This window comes from Nyctibius grandis, chromosome 11 (genome assembly GCF_013368605.1).
Source record: "Nyctibius grandis isolate bNycGra1 chromosome 11, bNycGra1.pri, whole genome shotgun sequence".
NCBI lineage: Eukaryota > Metazoa > Chordata > Aves > Nyctibiiformes > Nyctibiidae > Nyctibius > Nyctibius grandis.
Window position 1 is genome coordinate 8973846 of NC_090668.1, and position 21337 is coordinate 8995182.

At 35.9% G+C, this 21337-nt stretch overlaps 1 protein-coding gene across 2 annotated transcripts in view; it reads left to right on the forward strand.

Annotated features, from left to right (window-relative positions):
• VPS13C (vacuolar protein sorting 13 homolog C) overlaps positions 1-21337 on the forward strand; it is a 102550-nt gene that overhangs the window by 59744 nt on the left and 21469 nt on the right. For both annotated transcript variants that reach the window (XM_068410787.1, XM_068410786.1), the window contains 22 exons: positions 526-615; positions 1036-1191; positions 2241-2505; positions 3321-3481; positions 3994-4115; positions 4364-4658; positions 6023-6412; positions 7444-7548; positions 8332-8496; positions 8850-8978; positions 10563-10696; positions 11067-11193; positions 12650-12885; positions 13216-13366; positions 14423-14563; positions 16175-16256; positions 16356-16425; positions 17269-17380; positions 18428-18541; positions 20077-20213; positions 20476-20557; positions 21005-21118. In XM_068410787.1, coding sequence (XP_068266888.1) covers positions 526-615; positions 1036-1191; positions 2241-2505; positions 3321-3481; positions 3994-4115; positions 4364-4658; positions 6023-6412; positions 7444-7548; positions 8332-8496; positions 8850-8978; positions 10563-10696; positions 11067-11193; positions 12650-12885; positions 13216-13366; positions 14423-14563; positions 16175-16256; positions 16356-16425; positions 17269-17380; positions 18428-18541; positions 20077-20213; positions 20476-20557; positions 21005-21118 — 3378 coding nt within the window. The remainder of the gene's footprint in view (positions 1-525; positions 616-1035; positions 1192-2240; positions 2506-3320; positions 3482-3993; positions 4116-4363; positions 4659-6022; positions 6413-7443; positions 7549-8331; positions 8497-8849; positions 8979-10562; positions 10697-11066; positions 11194-12649; positions 12886-13215; positions 13367-14422; positions 14564-16174; positions 16257-16355; positions 16426-17268; positions 17381-18427; positions 18542-20076; positions 20214-20475; positions 20558-21004; positions 21119-21337) is intronic.

Below are 21337 nucleotides of genomic sequence, written 5' to 3' on the forward strand. Positions count from 1 at the left end.
AGGGATGAGGAAGAAAACTGAACGGGAACGTCCAGAACATTTGACCCACAGCTTCTATTCAGATTTGCAGTGGCTGAAGGAAAGTAAAGACTTGGTGTAGGCTAGATGACCAGTGGACCAGATTCAGACTAAAGTTTGCTCAGACTAATTTTTATTTCATAGCACAATGAAGTACTTGTGGTGCTGAAGTTTTTGATCTCTATTCTTAAACAGTGTAGGAGAGGATAGAGATTGCATTATGTTAAGCGAAGGTGTTAAAAAGATAGGAAGTTTCCAGGCTGACTGGTGGCTCTGAAAGCAAGCCAGGTAGTTATTCTTCAAAAATGATGTCACTTGCAAAAAATGTATGATCTCTTACACTTCTGTCTATTAATTTTTGAAACCATTAGAAGTTAATGCTAGACCTCTACAATGTGAAATGAAGATTGATTGTTTTCTTATTAATGTGTTTTGTACTAAATGCTATTGGAAGGAACTCGGTCTTTTATTTTTAGATGTGGTATTTAATTTTGATTCTTTCTTTAGATTCATTATTACAATGAAAGCTATGCAGTGTGGGAGCCACTTATTGAACGAATTGAAGGAGGAAAGAAGCAATGGAGTTTAAAGCTGGAAGTATGTAAACATACTTGAAACTATGTGAAATAGTTTGATTAGACAGCTATTTCTTAAATATGTGACAGAACATTGACCTTTCGAATGCTGTTGCTTTGAGGGAGCTATGCAATTTCACATAAAAAAAAAAAAAATCAGTCTTTAGACATCTTAAGGCTTTTCTGAGTAATGTTAATTGTCCAGTGCACGGGCAGAACATAGCGTGTAACCACACATACAGAGAGGAAAGAAAATAACTTGCTTGCCTTCAATGTTGGTATAAAATTTCGGTGTTTGTGTGAGGTGTCTCAGACTTACAAGGTCAAGTAGGTTTTCTTTTGCTAGGCAAAATTATCAAGTGTAGGTCAAGTTTTTTTCCTGGTTTAATATAGGAGACAGTAATCTATGTGTTCATAATTGCCTAATGAAATTTTTTTTTAGATGAAGACTAACCCTGTCCAAGAAAGAAGTTTGATGCCTGGGGATGATTTCATTGTTCTTCCTGAGCCACAAACTGCAGTTAACATCTCTTCGAAGGATACAATGAATATAACAATATCCAAATGTTGTCTTGCTGTTTTCAGTAATTTAGCCAAGGTAGTCCTAACAGGCAGAAGGTGCCAAATTATGTGGTTCTGTAGGAAGTTCTGATTTCTTTTTAAAAAAAGAACTTCCTGTGCTGCCAGTCACAAACTAGTGACTGTTCTGCGGCCCTGACAAACGTTATCTAGCAGGGCTGAGGAGTCATACTCTTATACTCTTAGTCCTTTGGGGTTAACAAAAAGGTGGTGCTAGCTTTTGAAAAAAGCAATTTCTATGTTAGAAAAACAAAGGTGCTTATGCAGGACTTAAGGAACAGTCCTACAAGCAGGCTGAATGAAAATAAAATCCTCCAGTAAACACAGCTATTTCCTAAAATCCTTTTTCTGAAATAGTAGAAGAGAAATTTACTTCCCTTCCATCTTTTCTCTTTAATAAAATACTAAGAAAAGTGTGCATTTTAGGATTGGCCTTCAAACTGCAGAAGTAGAATGTCCAGTGCGTTAAAAATATTTTTCCCCTATTTTTCTTGTCATAGTAGGTGTGCTTATGAATATCCTAGGCTTTTTTTCCCCTTTTTTATGGGGGGAAGAAATTTTGGTTACTAAATCCAGCTATTTCTACAGAATGTGACTTAGGCCTATTTATTTTTTAATTCTCAATGAGCAATAGTTCTCTAAGTCAGTACTTCCTTATACTGTAAGTCTCTATTGGCAGCCAGTTACCATGGCTTTTGTGTAATCAAACAAATGTTTGTAAGCATAAGTCATGGTTGAATATGAAGTATGTACATGGTGAATGTGCTTGAGACTTCTGTGTCCCGGATCTTATTTTACTCTTCAATCCAACACCTGTAAAAAATTCCCTACGAGGAGCATGAATGCTTATTGTAGCATAAACTTTTGATGCAAATCACAGAATAATAATGAAATTTTCTGGAAGTAACATTTACCTCCTTGAAATACTACTATACAAAGCATAGGTATTGCTGTATATTTTTTTTTTTCTTTAAAAAGATAGTTGCTAGGAACTGTCTTTTAAAGCTTTTGTATATATGTTATTGTGGCTATTTATGTATGATGTATTACATATGTTGTTAATTACAGGCATTTTCAGAAGGGACTGCATCCACGTTTGACTATTCCTTTAAAGAGACAGCACCTTTCATAGTGAAAAATGCCCTAGGTGTTCCTCTCAAAGTGCTTCCTAGCTCCAGTTTTCGGATAGTTGGTTCAGTTGAAAAAGAAAACATGAATGATGTAGAAATTGGTCAGAACATGGAACTGGATTACTCTGTTTTTGAAGCACCCCAACGAGGAAAGTTGTCTGCATTATACCGACAAGAAAGCTCCATCTTCTCTTTAAATTTAGGTATTATGTTAAGGAGCACTGTGTGTTATGACATTGAGAATGGGAAAATGAGGGAGTCAACACGGTTAAATTCAATGTGATCAAAATTCAGGTGAAGTACATTGTGTTGAAACTACTTTAGAATACTGATGACAATTTAAAAAAAATTAAAGAGCTACTGGACTTCCTAAAAAGATGTAAAATTCCTTCCCTCTGGTTTTTCGTAGAGTGAAAAGTACAGTATTTTTTCTTCCCCTTTGGAAGAAATGAAAGACATTCTAGTCATTGATAGCCCATCTTACAGACCCCTGGGATGTAGGCCTGTGGCTTCTGACTCCTGTTAAACAGGGTCTTCATTTCTCATATCCCTACTAATACTCAGATTTCTGTACTTACCCAGTTACTTGAGAGCAGTTATGATTTTCCTGTGTTTTTAGCTTTGCCAGAAAGTACTCCTAGGAGAATAGGATATAATAACTGCTAATACAAAATTTTCTGTGTTTTTTCCTTTCCGTCCCATCCCATATGAAGGTACTTGGCCACAATACAAAGACCATGTCCTCTTGCATTTTGTTAACTCACCCAACGAGTACCTTCGTTTAGTGTCTGGGGTATTTATCATATGTAAAAATCATAAAGTCATGGTCTTCAAAAGTATTCTGACCTTAAAGCTCTCCTTCAATGGTGCTCAAATATAATTTCAAGGTGCTTTTGCCAGAGTGTACTTTGATCTTGGTGGTTGCTGAGTTTGGAGAAGCTAAAGTATCATTCAAATAGAAAATGATAATGTGATTTGTTTTGCCTAATTAAGACTTTTGTGTATTTCTATGGATTAGAACTTCAAGGATATAAAGAAGTGGTAAACATTCCCATAGCCAAACCAGGTCGACGACTGTACAACATAAGAAGCCTTCTTGTTGATCGTTCAGACTCTATTATTGTACAGATAGATGCTACAGAAGGAAATAAGGTTATTACTGTACGATCTCCTCTGCAGGTAAAAAAACGAACCAGACAAACCAAAAGCTTGAAAGCAGTGCTGTTTTCTGAGTGACTTTGCTTTTCTTCTTTAGTGCACTTTTTTGAGATCATACTTTCCCAAAAAGTTACTTAAAGGCAAATGATGAAGTCTTTTACTTTATTTGTCACATGAATTTTTATCTGTATTCTGTATGTGTGTGTCTTCCTGATAAATGAAAAATTTGGTTTTTACTTTTAAGTTTTGGCTTTCTAATATCCTCAACGTTGAGGTTGCAATAGGTACTTTTTATATGACTTGGCATTTTAAGCATGTTTTTCAATTCATGGAACGTAGCATAATTTTCTCACGTGTGCTTGCATATTGTTCTCCTTCAGGATTTTGTTTCTTACTAAGATGCATAGAAGGCTTTCTTCCAGAGGAGTTTAATTGAATCTACTAATGTTGTTTTTCCTTATTGCTATTCATACTTTTTCCTTTAGAAATTTGTACCAAAGAAATGTAATTAAAATTATGCATTTTGACCCTAGATCAAGAACCATTTCTCAGTCCCATTTATAATCTATAAACTGGCTAGAGACTCCAAGTCACTGGAGCCAATTGGCATATCCAAGCCAGAAGAGGAATTCCATGTTCCTTTACATTCATACAGGTACCCTTTTTCTGTTCTGTAGGGCTAATCTTTGTGAGACTGATGTACAAATACAGCATTAGTGTGAAAGCTTAAATTTGCACTTGGAACTCTTTCTGACTGGGCTAAAAAAAACCCAAAATGCTACCTGAATTAGGTAATCAGTGTGCTGCAAAAGCCCTTCAGAATGTTAGCAATTACTTTAAAATGGGTGAAGTTAGCTGTCAATGCAAAACTATTGTGTACCATTACCTGTCTTCTTCCCATAGGTGTCATCTGTATGTTCGACCAACGGGAATGTTAGAGGGTCAGTTTAAAGAGTCCACGACTTACATTGCCTGGAGGGAAGAGCTACATAGGAGCAATGAAGTAAAGTGTTTGTTACAGTGCCCAGCTACTGAGACAAATTTCTTGCCTCTGATAATCAGCTCAACAGCTGTACCTGATGAACTAAATTATATTTCAACTTCTGGAGAGGAGTGGGATCCTGCCTACATTATCCACCTTTACGCTACACTGACTGTGAGGAATCTTTTACCATACTCCTTGAGATACTTACTTGAGGTGAGTTATTTTATGGTTTTATTTGTAAATCCTTTAATTGATTTTAAATGAGACCATATGTACTTAAAGGTGGAGGTGAATGTAGTGTGGAAGACACTTCATGTTGTTTTTTGTGTTTTCTATTGTAAATGAGTGAGTCAGCTGATTGATTCTGGGAGGTTTGGGGATTAATTGTTTTTAATTTTGGTGTAGCTGGTCAGTTCTGCCTTGCTCCTTAAATATGAATCCTGTACTGGATTGGTCTTTCTCTTTTATATTCTTGTGAGATCCTGATTGTGTTTTGCAAGACATCTTTTGTTTCACAGGGAGAGGCGTAAGAAAAAGCATCTGAAATTTCTGGAGCTTTTCTTCTATGTAGAAAATACAACTCCCCTCCATTCTGACATTGATTCTTTACTGAGGACTGTTGTGAGGTCTCCCTTGCACAAATTGGAAGATTTCTTTGTGGGATGCTACACAGACTTTTTTCCTCTTCTTTCAGTATTTTCAGTATTTAGTATTTCTTCATGAAAGCTGAGTGATTTTAGTAAATAGAAAAGGTGTGAGGATTTGAAACTATCATCCTAGTTTGTTCTGTTTTGTCTGACTTGCATGACTGTTTGTGGCATTCATTTAGATCTTTCTTTCACTTCTGTCCAACGTCCTAATGGCACTATTTTGAGTTTTCCTTACCTTCACTGTACTTCAGTACTCAGAGTCACAGAATGTAGAACAGAGTGCCATTGCCTTGATTGAGGAGCTAGAAACTAGTAATTCAAATCTATTTCTGAAGTCACTGTACCTGTAGATCGATATGTGCTTATTGTCTTCACATCCCTCGACTAAACAAGCCCTTGTCACTGTTCAATACAGTAAAATATACTGTTTCTCAGTAAAAATTAGGAAAGGTGCTGTTGTGGGATGCTACTGCTCAAGGAAAGCTGTGCTACCAAACACATGGCACAGCTATCAGCTTTCTGCCTTGGATGTTCTTTAAAGTGAAAAGTCCTGGCTGTACATCTGCAGCACAGACCAATTCAGTGTTGCACCCAGTATTGTAAGCGTATGAATAAGAACTCATTGCCAAAATTCTTCGGAAGTCATGGAGGAGGGAGGGAGGGAACAGAGACAGGGCATACATTGGAACTAGTTTGCCTTCCTGAAATCCAGAATGAAGCAGTCTTTACTGTCCTGCAAGAAAAGTGCAATTGATCTCAAATTATTCATAGGACCAGGCTCAAATGAAAGTGATTGGAGATTGGGACATGTGGTACTGAGATATCTGAAACATGTGCATCCTGCAAGAGAAGAATAAAATGCTGTTTTTTGAATACCTAAATCTTGTACATTAAAAACTTAATTTCTCCCTTTCAATTTTGCTACAGGGTACAGCAGAAGCCCGTGAATTGACGGAAGGGAGTGCTGCAGATGTTTTTCATTCAAGAATCAATGGAGAAATAATGGAGCTTGTGTTGATAAAATATCAAGGCAAAGACTGGAATGGGCATCTTAAAATTTGTGATGGGATGCCTGAATTTTTTTCTGTGTGTTTCACATCCCATTCTGCAACAGTGGTGACAGTGGATATTTACATACATACTAGGCGAATTGGAAACCGTATGATCTTGTCTGTGTTCAGTCCTTATTGGATAATCAACAAGACTTCCCGTATTCTCCAGTACCGAGCTGAAGACACTCATGTGAAGCATCCAGCAGACTACAGAGATATTGTTTTGTTCTCCTTTAAAAAGAAAAACATTTTTAGTAAAAACAAGGTATGCTCCTTTTAGGTGGTGTATGTGGCGGTGGTGTTTTCAAATCCTGCTCTGAGGGTAAAAAAACACGCACACACATTTTGTCTAAGGAATTTTTTTTGGCAGTATTTAAATCTGTAGGTTTTTATTTGGCTGCTGCTTTCTTCTTGTTAATAATACTTCTTGAACTAAGTAGAAGGGAAGGCAGGTAGACAAAAATCTATTGCAACTTTTTCCAGCCCTTGCACTACATCCCACTGGCTAACTTTCATCCTGGCCAGAAGCTGTCTGATGGTATAGAGTAGTGAGTATGTACTCAGTGGGTATCCTACCAGAAAACTGTTTCCTTGGGGAGAGGAATTTAATGTAGATATGTAAGTTAGGAGTGTGGACTCCTTTTATAGTCAAAAGGAAGGCTGCTCTGCAACTTCCTGTGGAGGCATTTTCCCCTGAATAAAGAGGAATCGCAGGCTTGTGTTTTACTCAGCTAGGTACTTTGACATTTAAAATGCACAATGCAAATATTCTGTCCTATGTTGAACAGATTTATTTTGATTTGATTTTGGTTTGATGTGATATTTGCATGGTCAAATGAAGAGTACTATAGTAGAGGATTTTTTCTGAAGTGTCTGTTTTAAATATCTTTTTTCACTGAACAATAGTTGAAGAAATGGTTGAAGAAACAGTTTTGATGACATGTTCTTTTTATTATTTCCACCCCCCTCTTCAGGTTTGTGAAGCACTGCAAAATTACAGGGTTTTTTCCCCATCTATGTGTGTGCGGTCATGAACATAAGAGTCAGTGAGGACCCCTCTATTTTGCTACCTTTTACTGTAACATCTTTCCCAGAACTCAGGCACGGACTAATAAATCAGAATATGAATACTGATACTACATGCTTCAGCTTACCTTAAATTGTAGAAGGTTTTAAAAGCACTTGTGTCATCTTTATGCTGCTACATGTGATATAATTGCACCTCATAATATGTGAACTATAAAATTAGAATTAATTTATTGAAGTACTTTCCACGTTGTTCTTTTTTGTGTGTAGATCCAGTTATGTATTTCAACTAGCACTTGGTCCAGTAGCTTTTCCCTTGATACCATAGGAAGCTATGGATGTGTCAGGTGTTCGGCTAATAACATGGAGTATCTGGTAAGATAGGTTTCTGTGTTTTGTGGAGCTCTCTTGGGGTTCTTTTGGATTGACTTCTTTTTCTCCGTAAGGCCTTTATTTCACTACTTAAACTGCATTTAAATCATGGAAGTATTTAACATCTAGGGTAATATTTTTTTTTTTATGCCCCAGCTATTCAGGTTTGTACCTGGCAACAAATAGTTTCACCAACAGGAGTTTCAGTATAATTCATAAACATGTGGTTTATATAACAAATGTGTAGTACTAGGCCGTTGGAAAATACGATGTTGGACTCACATAGTGAAGATAATTCACATTCAAAATTCATAATTGTTTGTAAGTGATCATCACTCAGCAGTCTTGTCTAAGGCTACATTTCCACAACTAAGCAGAATAAAGAATACACTTTATAATAATATGCAGATATGTGGGGAGTGGTGTTTCCATATCAGCAAACTATGCAACACAATTAACACAATGGTAAAGAGACAGTTTTAGCTGTAGCATTTTGCAGTTGTAGCATTTCTGGGGAATATCCAACAGGGTTGTCTTGATTTACCGTAGAGGGTTTCCTGTTGGATATTCCCCAGAAATGCTACAACTGCAAAATGCTACAGCTAAAACTGTCTCTTTACCATTGTGTTAATTGTGTTGCATAGTTTGCTGATTTTACTGCATGCTATTTGGTTCTTTCATTACAGATGTTCAGAACAGGAGTGTTGTGTGCTAGCCTTTGTAATTACAGTAATGTTGGCTTTTCTTTCCTTCTTGTTGTTTGCTCAAATTGTCCTTGTTCAACAGGTTGGAGTTAGCATCAGAATGAGCAGTTTTAACCTTACCAGGATAGTTACCTTCACTCCATTCTACACAATAGCAAACAAATCTTCTCTGGAACTAGAAGTTGGAGAAATTGGTCCTAATGGCTCTTTTCCAACTAATAAATGGAATTATATCTCGACTTCAGAGGTAATGTTTTAATTGTTTTCCTTTGGATGTTATAGTAGACAAACAACTGATCTCTAGCTGTCACTTCAGGAAAAAGCAGTTCTCTTACAGAAGCTCTGTCACTTCTGATGGCATGTTGTGGATACTTCGCATCTCAGGGCAACTTGAACAGCACAGGTTGCATATGTTAAATTGATCAAGTTCTTCAGTTAAGATAATTTCCTAAATGTAGATGAGATGTTCATCAGTAGATACTGGGGTAAGAACTAAGGCATTTGAAATCATTTTAGTCATGCAAGACTTTGTTTTACTGCTGGCTTACTATATTAAACATACACGAACTATTAAAGTCATGCATATTTCTTGTTTTACAGTGTCTTCCATTTTGGCCTGAAAACTCATCTGGTGAACTTTGTGTAAGAGTAGTTGGCTATGAAAGCTCATCCAAACCATTCCTGTTTAAAGCCCAGGATAATGGTACACTGCTGAGGCTGGAAGAATTGGTGAGACTGACTTTGTGTGGTCTGTTCTTAATACTCCATTGTAGCCTTATGGTCTTGAACTTAGGAAAGCTTCACTCCCTAAGATCATCAAGATTGAAGTCTTGTGCCTTAAAGTGTTGGTGCACCACACTTCAGTTCTGTTGCATAAAGAAGGTTGTGAATCAAGTTTGAAATGTTATTAATGTTTTCATAGCTGTGTGAAATGGTCAAGTTGACTTAGTTTTGACAAGCTTATAGGAAGCTGAACAGCTCTATTGCTATTAAATTTAAAATGGTATACTACACCTCTAAAACCTGTTCTTTTGCAGAGGTCATTTCTTAGATGCCTTCAGGTTGTTTAAATAGGTATCCTAAAATAGAATGTTTTTTTTTTTTTCTTGATAAGCTAATACATGTTGGAGACACACAGTTCATAGCTAAAATAATTTGATTCAATTAGTAGAACCTTAATTATTTCAGAACTCACCCTAGCCTAGCATTAGGGAATGTGTGTATAAATGTAGCATGTTCAGACATGTCTTTGGAGATAATGCTTATCATAAGTAGCTGAAATACAAGTGACTGTGAGGATAATCGATAATCTAGCTCTCCAAGTTTGAAGCAGTTTGAAAAAATGTTTCTGGAACAAGATGTTGTCAATGATCTGGTGTTCTGTTGATGCACTTAATTAGAATAGCGGATATTTTTCTTCACTGTTCTAAGATAGTAGATGGCTCACTTGGCAAGAGAATCCTTTCTAGTCCTGTATGTAGTGAAGTTTTGCTACTAATGTGTAGAGTGCTAAACATAATTTCTCACATCCCTCTGATGTGAGCTGCAGGATCTCTAAGATCATCTTTTTCGAAGGTAGATGTGTCCCCTCCCACCTCTTCTCCAGACTTTACAGCATAGCAAAACCATCAAGTTATCTTGCTAGAGAAGCGTTTGGGAAAGCTGTCTGAAGAGACTATCCAAAGGGAAAGCATGAGGTACCTCCTCTGTAGAAGCAAGTGAGAAAAATTGTGCTTTACATACCTCAGAAATATCTTCCAAATTTATAGGAAGAACACATGATGTTGAAAGCCATTAGAAGAAAGACTTATGATGGTTTCTTTAGAGGTTTAATCAACAGAACTTTTCTGCTCAGTGATCAGCTTGTTAGTACACTGTTTCTATATTTGTCATACCTTTAAAAACTTTAGCATGTTTGTCTAGTGTAGCCTTTCAGATTTTTGAAGAGGAGTATGCAGGAAATCGCAGTTTTAAAATACAACTTTAAGTTTTGTAACAGAAAGTGAAGGGAATGCCTGCCTATACTTATTACTGAACTTAACCAAATAAAGTTTTTCTTAAAAATGTTATAATTTTAATATAATTTTTCAATTAAGTTAAATCAGCAAATAGTTTTGTGGATGCTACTGATGTCTGTCTTAAGCTGGTGACCAATGTTTTTGAGCTTACTGTTACTAGATAATGTAGAGTACATTTCCTTCTTTTATTTCTAGGTAGCTGGTAAAAGACTGATGTAAAAATAACAGTTTAGTCTGTTCTGACTTTAATTTATACATAGAACAAATAATTAACTTTTTCTAACTTTCTCTCCAGAATGGGGGCTTACTGGTAGATGTGAATGTTTCTGAGCATTCTACTCTCATAAGCTTCTCAGATTACCATGAGGGAGCTGCTCCAGCTCTTATTGTTAACCATACTTCATGGGACTCTCTCAGATATAAACAGAGGTATGTGAAAGAAGCAATTCATCATTGGTTGTTTAACCAGGGGTATCCTTTGTGAAGAAAGTAGTTCTCTCTTACCATTATGGTACCTTGAAAAACAGAAAAACCCCTTTTATTTATCATATTCTTTTAATGAAGTATTTTTTTTTTCTATTTTTAAGCAGTCTTCATAGTTTGAGAAAGTGGAGAGAATAAAGTGGGAGTATAGATCTTAGTTCACCAAGAGCCTAGCTACAGCTGGACTTGTTTGGAGTGAATAGCCTAGGCCCTTCATGCCTCACCCCAGGAGGGTGGAGTATTTAGCACCGTGATCTGCTTGCACCACTTCGATCAGAGGTCTTAACCAATTTACTCCTTTTCTTTTAACCTGTAGTGGATTGCAAGAGGAAATGGAGTTGAAACCAAAGCAAGTATGCCTGTTTGCATGGACAGATCCAACTAAAACAAGAAAATTGACTTGGGGCTACTCCCGAAATTTTGGTGAACATGACCTACTTAAGGTACATTTCAGAAGGGGAGAAGTAAATGCTGAACCAATCTAGGACTATAACAAGATTAAAATTATTTGGGAGAAAGCTTCTTCGGTAACTTTGCATCTGTCTTGTCCTGTGAGAGACTTTTGAGCCTGCTCTCAAGTAGCAGGATTTTAGATGTTTAGATTAATATAATTGGAGGATTGAACACAAACTCTAACCTGCATTTTCTCCATGGTTTTCTTGGATATGAAAGAAAGATAAAGTGTATGAGCTGTGGATGTATCTAAATAGTACAGAGGATGAATAATTCATCAATTATCTTGCAGTGCTGCATTTGGCTTAAGTATCTCCCTAAAGATGGAGGAAACCCCTGACTATTGTGACTCTTGCTTCCTATGGGAAATGCTTGCATGGAGCAGAAAACTCGGAGTTGCTCACTAAGAGCTATTTTGGTGTTTGTAACTCATGCAATATTAAAATAGGAAAATGTGTGGAGTGGGGGCAAAATAACAACGACCAAGCTGGAAAATGAGTGGGGGGAAAAGGGAAATGATAACTAGAAGCAGAGGTAAATCTAGGATAAGACTGGGCAAGTATTTCGTTAAAGAATGGGGAAGCAAGCATTGATGGAGGAAGATTTTTGTCACTTAACTGGAATGTAGGCTAAATAAAGTCCGATGTGTCTGTCTCTAAATAGCAGCCCTCTTGCCCCTTTTACTAAACTCTGAATTCTTCAGAGGTGGCTTGGTTTTTCTGTTGGCTAGGCACATAGTTAAGATAAGCAAACTGAAAATATTATTATCTAAAAGGAGGGACAGGAAAGCGAGTTTGTGTTTCAGTTATACTGGGAATGGATTTAGTTTCTCACAGCTGAACTTTGACAGTTAACCAATTACAGTGTTTTACTGTATAAGCACTTTCTTGGGTCAGATTTTTTACATTTTAAAATATTTTTAGTTTGAAACTGATTTTCTTAGTATATAATTATGGTTACATTAATTATTATTTTGGGCTTTTAAGAAAAGGGCTTTAACTATTTCATTTTACCTCACAAATGAACAAATGGTACCTTGAACAAATATGTATTTGAAGAACAGAGATCTTGATAATTGTCTGGCTTTACTGTTTTGTGGTATATGATTTAATGCCTTCTTCCCCCATCACCTATGATTCTAAGTCTTTTCTTTTGCTGTGAAGGCCTTTGTTTCCTAATAATTTCCAATATTGTTTTCATCCACCAATATTGCTGGAATGCCTACTTTTCATAAGAAGAAAAAATCCCAACCCCCAACTTTTTTCCAGTGTTGGGGGACAAGATGCCACCAAATCAATATGACGCAGTAAGCTGAACAAACGAAAAAAACCCTGAGTTCTGGTTTGTATGTGTGCCAGTAAACTTTGCTTACTTATAAATATACAGCAACATAATGGATTTACTCCTGTAATGTGCTTATATACTTTTTTTTTTCCCCCAATACAGGATGAATGTGGCCAATTCCCTTACAATGCAAATACTCAAATACACTGGGTGTCTTTCCTGGATGGACGCCAACGAGTCCTACTTTTCACAGATGATGTTGCATTAGTTTCTAAAGCACGACAAGCAGAGGAGCTGGAGCAACCTGATCAAGAAATAAACTTGTCAATCCATAGTCTTGGACTTTCTCTTGTTAACAATGAAAATAAAAAAGAAATCTCTTATGTAGGAATTACTAGGTACTGCACGTGGAAGCCTAAATATTCCTTTGAATAATCAAAATTTGACAGCATGTTATAATTTTGGCAATACAGTTGAGCTGAAGGGGACAGCTTTCAAATTAAATTAAGTGAAACCTTTTGAAGTAAAATTAAGTTCTGCCTTTATTCCCATTGTGCAATTTGAATAAATAGGATTTAACTGCCTCCTTTCTTAGCTTCTATTAAAAAAAAGTAAATGATAGTTTTTTTTGAGCCTGAAAAATTAGGATAACATCTTTTTACATGGTTTGCATGTGTAAGAAAGGTTTAAGTACTTTCAAATTGTTCACCTTGTTTTTTGTCTTGCAGTTCTGGTGTTGTTTGGGAAATGAAACCAAGGCAAAAGTGGAAACCATTTAATCAAAAGCAAATAAACCTGTTGGAACAAGCCTATCAAAAGTATCTTTGTAAGAGTGCTTTCCAAGCTCCAGGTTGGCATAAACTAGACAGCAATATTGAGGTATGTTTTGAGCTTTCAGTCAAAATCATTTGATTGCAGAACGTGCAACAGTTAAAACAGACTTCTGTTTTGCTAAGAGTAGATTCTGTGTTAAGAGAAACACAAACAAAAAGCAAGCTTTTTTTGGGAAGAGTTTCACATTTTATATAGTAGAACATTTTTGTATTTAGGTAATACTGAGGCAGTATTGAGGTATTTTGCAGACTTTTATTATGAAGTAAGAATCTCAAAGATTTTTGCTTTTTTTGTGGTAGAAAAGATTACTTGGTATCTGCACGTTAGTTATGAAACTATAGTCTCATTGATGTAACTTAAATTCTTTGCAGAAATGTTGGCTTTAGCCTCTTAGGAAGCTGCTATTCTCATGACTTGATATGATAAAGGCACCTATAGCGTTCAAAGACTCTTGAAAGTAATCCACTTAACTGAGCTTTTTCAGACGTTAATTATACATACCTGTATTCCCCACATAAATTTAATGTGTTGAAATGGCTAAGTAAAATACAGGCATTTTATAGTACCATAATCAGACTTGTTTTCTGTATCATCCTTTTATTTGAAAAACATATATATATATATATACCCTCAGCTGTAGGTTTTGTGCATTGCAGTAGTGCATTTAAAGTACATGGTATCAAAAACTTGTATCTGTAAGTTGTTACATTTGACTTGGAATAAAGGAGAGCTTTTTCCTTTTGCTTCTCATAACTTGAATGTTTCAGGATCAGGGTAAAAGCATCAGCTGGGAAAGTAATCAGCAGCATGTAAATATCTTTAATTATGCTAGTGTAATATATAACTCATGAAGAAATAGTTACTAAGATGACACAGAGGTTCCTACTTGGGGCAACTAAAGTTGCAATATAATGTGCTTATCAGACTAACTTGTGGTTTTCATTACTTTCCATGCAGATAATTGGATTGAGTAATTCAGTAGCTGTGTGATCATGAAATAAGGAAAAATGCAGGTTTTCTCTGCTAGTCTGTTTACTAGTAAGATAACATTTTATTATTTCTCCAATTAAGTGTGTTAGCTCTGCTTTTTTATATTTCCAGGTGAATTTTAGTAAGGTTCCAATGGAAATGCGTCTCCCAGTCAGATGTAGCATCCGACGCAACTTCCTGTCAGGAATTCAGGTTGAATTCAAACAGTCGCCTCACCAAAGAAGCTTACGGGCTCAATTGTATTGGCTGCAGGTACCGTCTTTCATCACGTTCTATAAACTAAATGGACACTTAAAAGACTTCTGTTCATTTATATGAACAAGTATCGCAGAATCTTACGTATGTGGTGCTCTGCTCACTATGTCAGAGTAGCAGAAGTGCTATGAATGCTCCATTGATGGAAAAGTACCACAGAACTGCCATCCTAGGATTTTGCAAGTAGTATGGAAAAAAATTCAGAAAGCTGTGGATTAATGTAAAGCAGGGTGCTATGATGGAAAGCTTATTTCTAGAGAGGTGTTTTGCTGTTTTAAAACAAATGAACAAAAACTTCAACCTTTTTCGAAATGTGTTTACCATAGTTTGTATATAGTCATGTCGCATATTATTCTAGAGAGTGTGTCTATGAAGTTCTTTGGTACAAAGTATTACAAAGGACTATCTTTAGGACAAAAACTACCTGTCTAATGGAAAGTAGATAATAGGCATATAAATGCTCAAAAACAGTATGCAATAATATATATCTGCATGTAAGCTTAACAGTGAATTAATGTGCAACGCTTGCACCTGATTAGTATGCTCCAGTCAGTACTAACAGTGTTGCTAAATTAACCGATAGAGCGCTTGAGCAGGTACTAGTGAGAAGTGTTTAGTACTAGAGCAAAATAATGGTGAGAAATCATCATCATCATTGTCATCTTCATCTCCATCTCTTGGAGTCCCCCAGGGCTGGGCACTCATTGAGGACCTTGTTAATGCTTTTCCTGACCAGCTTTTCCTCTTCCCTTTTATCTTTCGCATTTTGTTTTCATTTTTGCCTGAAGGTAGTTTTCACTATGACAGTCAATGTATGCCATCAGCTGCAGGCCCTCTAAATGAATCTTTGTGAGTGTGAACCTCTGTAAGCATTCCTTGTGCAACACTTCCAACCATCTGACCTTTTATGACTAAATAGGCAACATGCCCAAATAATATCAGAGTAATAGAATCATAGAATGGTTTGAGTTGGAAGGGACCTTAAAAATCATCTAGTTCCAACCCCCCTGCCACAGGCAGGGACACCTTTCCAATAGACCAGGTCGCTCAGAACCCCATCCAACCTGGCTTTAAACACTGCCAGGGAGGGGGCATCCACAGCTTCTCTGGGCAACCTGTTCCAGTGTCTCACTACCCTCACAGTAAAGAATTTCTTCCTAATATCTAATCTAAATCTCCCCTCTTTCAGTTTAAAACCATCCCCCTTCGTCCTGTCACTCCATGCCCTTGTAAAAAGCCCCTCTCCCACTTTCCTGTAGGCCCCCTTCAGATACTGGAAGGCTACTATGAGGTCTCCCTGGAGCCTTCTCTTCTTCAGGCTGAAGAGCCCCAACTCTCTCAGCCTGTCTTCATAGGAGAGGTGATCCAGCCCTCTGATCATCTTCGTGGCCCTCCTCTGAACTCCCTCCAACAGCTCCATGTCCTTCTTATGTTGGGGGCCCCAGAGCTGAATGCTTCCTCTTCCTCTTTTCTCCTTCCTCCAAAATAAGAATTATGTTCTTCTTGAACACCATCTATAAACAAGTTTCTCAAGCCTTCTAAAATTAAAATGGTCTTTGATTATTGTGTCATTAAAATATTCCTGTAATTATGCAATAATTTTTTTAGGTTGATAATCAATTACCAGGATCGATGTTTCCTGTTGTTTTTCACCCTGTAGCCCCTCCCAAGTCGATTGCTTTGGATTCAGGTAAGAGAAAGCCTTTAGTAATATCAGATTTATTACTTGAAAGTAGTAACTTGGGAATTTATTTTTTAATTATACTTAGATTTTTTTTTTTCTATTTAGAACCAAAACCCTTCATTGACATCAGCATCATCACTAGATTCAATGAATACAGCAAAGTACTACAATTCAAGTGAGTTTAACAGTGTGTTGTAATACAATTTTAGAAATGTAACACATTTTGGAAGTGAACCTTGTTCTAAAATTCACATTCTCCTATGCGAACAACTCTTGACTTCGGATTGAGTTTTTAAATGTCTCCAGTGAAAAAACATCATTCTAATTAATTTTAGAAAGTAAGAACTGCCCACGTGAAGGGACTGTTAGGCAAATTCTTCAGTCATCAGAATTATTTCCTTCTTGTACTACAATAGCAGAGTTGCATGTCTGCCTGTTTGCTGTACAGTGCTGGATTTATTTGGTGCTCTGACAACAGACAGCTCATACAGTCTCTAATGTAGCCCAGTATGGTGTGTTCTATTGTGAAATGTATGTTCTTTAGTTAATATGTTTGTGTCTTGAGGTTTTTGTGCTAAAAATGAGACAAAAACATTATACTGATGGTTTCTAAGGCAAGTATCCGTACCCAGCTGGTGTGGATATAATATTTGAGGATGGTGAATTTTAATTAAAAAAATATTCAGTAATATGACTTTTGGAGAGAGGCAGTTAGATAAGAGGAAGAAATATGTTGTTTAGGTGATGTTATCCATGGAGCACATGGAATCATAATGTAAGAAGTATTTAGTGATGGTTAATATTTTTATGTAAATTTTGAAAGTGTTAAGATATGAATAATCTCCAGTAATGTATAGCTTTGTGAGGCTGATAAGCCCTTCGAACTGTAAATAGACACTTGATATTTAGATTGTCAGTCTTAATATGGAACATTGCATAACAAAGCTTCAGTTACGTAGGGTAGGCATGTGATATTTAAACTTCTACAAGCATACACTGTTTGTTTTTTCCATTTTAGATACTTCATGGTTCTTATCCAGGAAATGGCACTGAAAATTGATCAAGGATTTTTAGGAGCACTTGGTGAACTTTTCACTCCATCTACCGACCCAGAAGCTGAAAGACAAAGGGTAACGTATGAGATAAACTGATTTTTGCCAGAACATGGCCTTTATGGTAACAGTGTTGAGATTATCTGAATATTTCAGTTTAAATGACTGAATATTGCGTTTAACAACAGTGAATAAAGGGACATAGTGAGATAATTTTCAGTGAAGCATTGATATTTCTGTTAAACACTGGCTGTGAGTGTTACTAATTGACAAGTTTGAGTAACTGATACGTGGGCATGTGTAACTGTTTTCTGCTCTTGTCATTAATTGATGACACAATGTTTCAGCTGTGACTACAAAGTGTTAAGGGTGGTAGATGCAATAAAGTTAGGGTTTATAGAGAGGACTTCTAATTGTCTGTTAGTCTACAGAGTCTTTAGAGAGCAGAAGGAACAGATTTTTATGGCTCTAAATTAAGCCTTACACAGGTGGAGAGTATTCAGAAAGGTCACATTTGGTTCTAGTGTGCACAGGAGAGCCATTCTTACAAGTTTCTTTTTCTTAGAGATTATATCTTCAGATGTACTGTATCAAAATCCTCATTCTATGAGGAAATACGGCAATGTAAAGAACCTTGGGAAGTTAGTGATTTTACTAATATTTCTAAATTAATTTAGAAGTGATACCTTAAGTGATTGAGGAATTTAAGGGAATATCAAGTGATGTAGCATAAAATGGAAAAGTGACCCAGAAATTGTTGTGTGTGGTTTTTGTGGGGTTTTTTTTGTGGTTTTGTGTTTTTTTGTTTTTTTTTTGTTTTTTTTTTTTTTTTACCCTGGATTAAAGAAATGTATTGGTACAGTTATAATCTGGTACACAAAAGTAATCAGTCTGTTTCCAGTTTTGGAGGTGTTGGCTACTTAACTAGTTAGTTAACTGTTTTATTTTGGAGGTGTTGGCTACTTAACTAGTTAGTTAACTGTTTTATTACGTTTGACTATTATGATTATTTCTGCTGTTTATTTATATGCATATTTTTATAGTTATACATAATATTATTAATTATATTACATATATGTTGATGAGATAAACTTCTTGTTTTTCTTTTTTTTTTAATAAACCCAGACTAAATTAATTCAGAAAGATGTGGATGCACTTAATACTGAGCTAATGGAGTCTTCCCTAACAGACCTGTCAATGCTCAGCTTCTTTGAGCATTTCCATATTTCTCCAATTAAGGTATGTAATAGAGGTGTTTTTGGTAAATAGAACACTTGATATCAATGGTCTCTTAATTCCTTATAGTAAATACATCCTCAGATCAGCCTTCTAGGTAATTGAGGTCTTCGTGCTGTCTTCCTAATGGGGATTTTTTTAATGTTCTCTAGAACTTAATAGTTTGTTGGAAAACTTTCTTAGTTGCCCATAAGTACGAACAGACCCTTAATCATAGCTAAGTGGGAAGAGTCAATGGGTGTAATAATGAGAAAAGCTAGATAAAATGCTGCCCTGAAGGTATCCAAGTAATGTATGGTAAATTGTAATAAAATACACTTTCGTGGGCTACTCTTCATGTCTCTCTTGAACCAGTTAGATTTTTTGGAGCAGGAGAAGATAGATCATCAGTAATTATACATTATTCTGAATTAACAGAATGCTCCCCTAAGGCTATCAGGTTGAACAAGAATTTAGAGGAAAAAAAATTACTTACTTTTCACTGAACATATAAAAGACAGACATAAACCCCAATACAGATGATTAAATTCTGGCATTTTTTTCAACTTTTTACTTATTTCACTAGATATCTGTTAGGGTACGCTTAGATTCTGGATTTTTTTTCTAATATGGTTGTACTTATAAACTTACAAGAATGTGAAGCCAGGGAAAACACTAGAGGAACAAGACACTGTTGTGATATTTTAACATTAACCTTTAGCTTGTCTGGTTACAGTTATCGAATAAAGGGTTATAATTTTAAGTCTCTCTTGAATCTTTATTTGAAATGTCTAGACGTGCTGCCTGTTAAGTACAGGAAGGGGCTTCTTTTTCTCTCCTGTTTTTTTTTCACCTTACTTCAGTGACTCATCTCTATTCTAAACCACTGGATAGTGGGAAGACTGTGAAAATGGCTGTGTGACCTTTTGGAAAAAAAAAATTGAGCATCTTGAAAAAGTCAAATCATACAGGTTAACTGCTAAGCCTTCTTTTAAGTGAGTAGAAGGGAGCAGTATTGGTTACGGTGATAAACAAGGGAGAAGGAAAATAATTTTCTGTTGACCCCTACATCCTGAAGAAAAGTGTATGGATTTATTTTTAAAAAAGTGTCTTATCAACACTAAACAATCCCATTTTGCAGTGTTAAAGACAGTTCTCTAAAGTTCATGCATTTCCTCAAAAGAGCGATTAGTTGCAAAAACACGTATCAGCTAGTTAAGTAAATCAGAATTTAAAACTTGTACTGGGAATTAAGCTCCACCTATTTAACATGGTTTTTCTCTCATTATTTACACAGAAGTTTACAGATGTAAACATAACAAAAGTTAAACTTCTAGGGCAATTTGACATTTCTCTGTATGGAAATACCAATAAATACGTACATTATCAAAGTAATACTATTGTGAGTTCAAGCGTATTTGTTGAAATTGTACGTTTCCTCAAAGTGAGTAAAAATACACTTACTACTGTTTCACCACTGGTTTGTATACCACAGAACCTGTCTGTTTGTGTCTTTTTTTGTCTTGATCTGTATTGTTTTACTAATTCTGTCTTGACAGTTGCATTTGAGTCTATCTCTGGCTTCTGGGGGAGAAGCATCAGATAAAGAAGAAGAAATGATAGCCATCCATTCTCTGAATTTGCTGTTGAAAAGTATTGGAGCTACTCTAACAGATATGGATGATCTTATTTTCAAGTAAGCTAATGAAGATTTTTAATTTTTTTTTTTAATATTTTGAATAAAGCTGCTATACATTTAATAATTGGGTCCATGCTAAACTTTAACTGACTCTAGTATAAATGTGTACAGCCTTTGGGGATAGGGAGGAATGGCAGGAAGATGAGGTTTGGTCTCCTTTTTAAGAGAATAAGGATTCAGGATTATCTGAAGGAAAAAAGAGAACTGTTTAGAAGGAGGAAGGGTATCTATAACTAATGTGTGATTACTTGTCTTTCAGACTCGCTTTCTTTGAAATTAAATACCAGTTCTACAAGAGAGACCAATTGATGAAGAGAGTTGTTAGACATTATAGTGAACAAGTAAGCTTATTTAGTCAAGCCTTTGTGTAAAATTTTGTGTAAGTAACTTATAGAATGCAGAAAATAGGAAAGAAAAGGTAAATACCTCTAAAAGCTACTTATTTTTTTATTTAATGGTACTGAGGTAGGAATCGGGTGGCACATTACAAAAATGTAAGTACAAAAGTGTCCTGAAATTGTGTTTTAAGACTTTTAAGTGATTGCTTCTGTTCTTTTTATTTATATTTTTCTTTACTAAAGTATTCTAAGAGTTATCTATACATATACTGCATCTTTTGCCTAAGCCTGTCGTCATTCTAGGAGGAATACTTAGTTGAGTACTCTAACACCTTACTTAAGTAGTACATTAAAAATTTTACCAGCCTTGGGTTCTAACATGGAACTATGTGTAACAACAGCTAGTAACACTGCTTTTGTTTTTACCTTTTTCCCCCACTCGTTATTTAGCTCTTGAAGCAGATGTATGTTCTTGTACTTGGGTTAGATGTTCTCGGAAATCCATTCGGCCTAATCAGAGGCTTGTCTGAGGGAGTTGAAGCTTTCTTCTATGAGCCGTTCCAGGTGTGACTTCCTGATTCTTCAACTGTGCATGAATAGCAGGCTGATTGAATATACTGCTAGGGTTGTGGCTTTGTTGTCACTGTACTATACACCCTGAACTGTTAAGAAAGCAGTAATTTTTAATGTTAACTTTAAAGAAAGAACATATTCAAATGGCCTGACTTTCATCAGTGTAAAGGAATTGCTAGTTTTTCTTGAAACAGATACATAAATGTATAG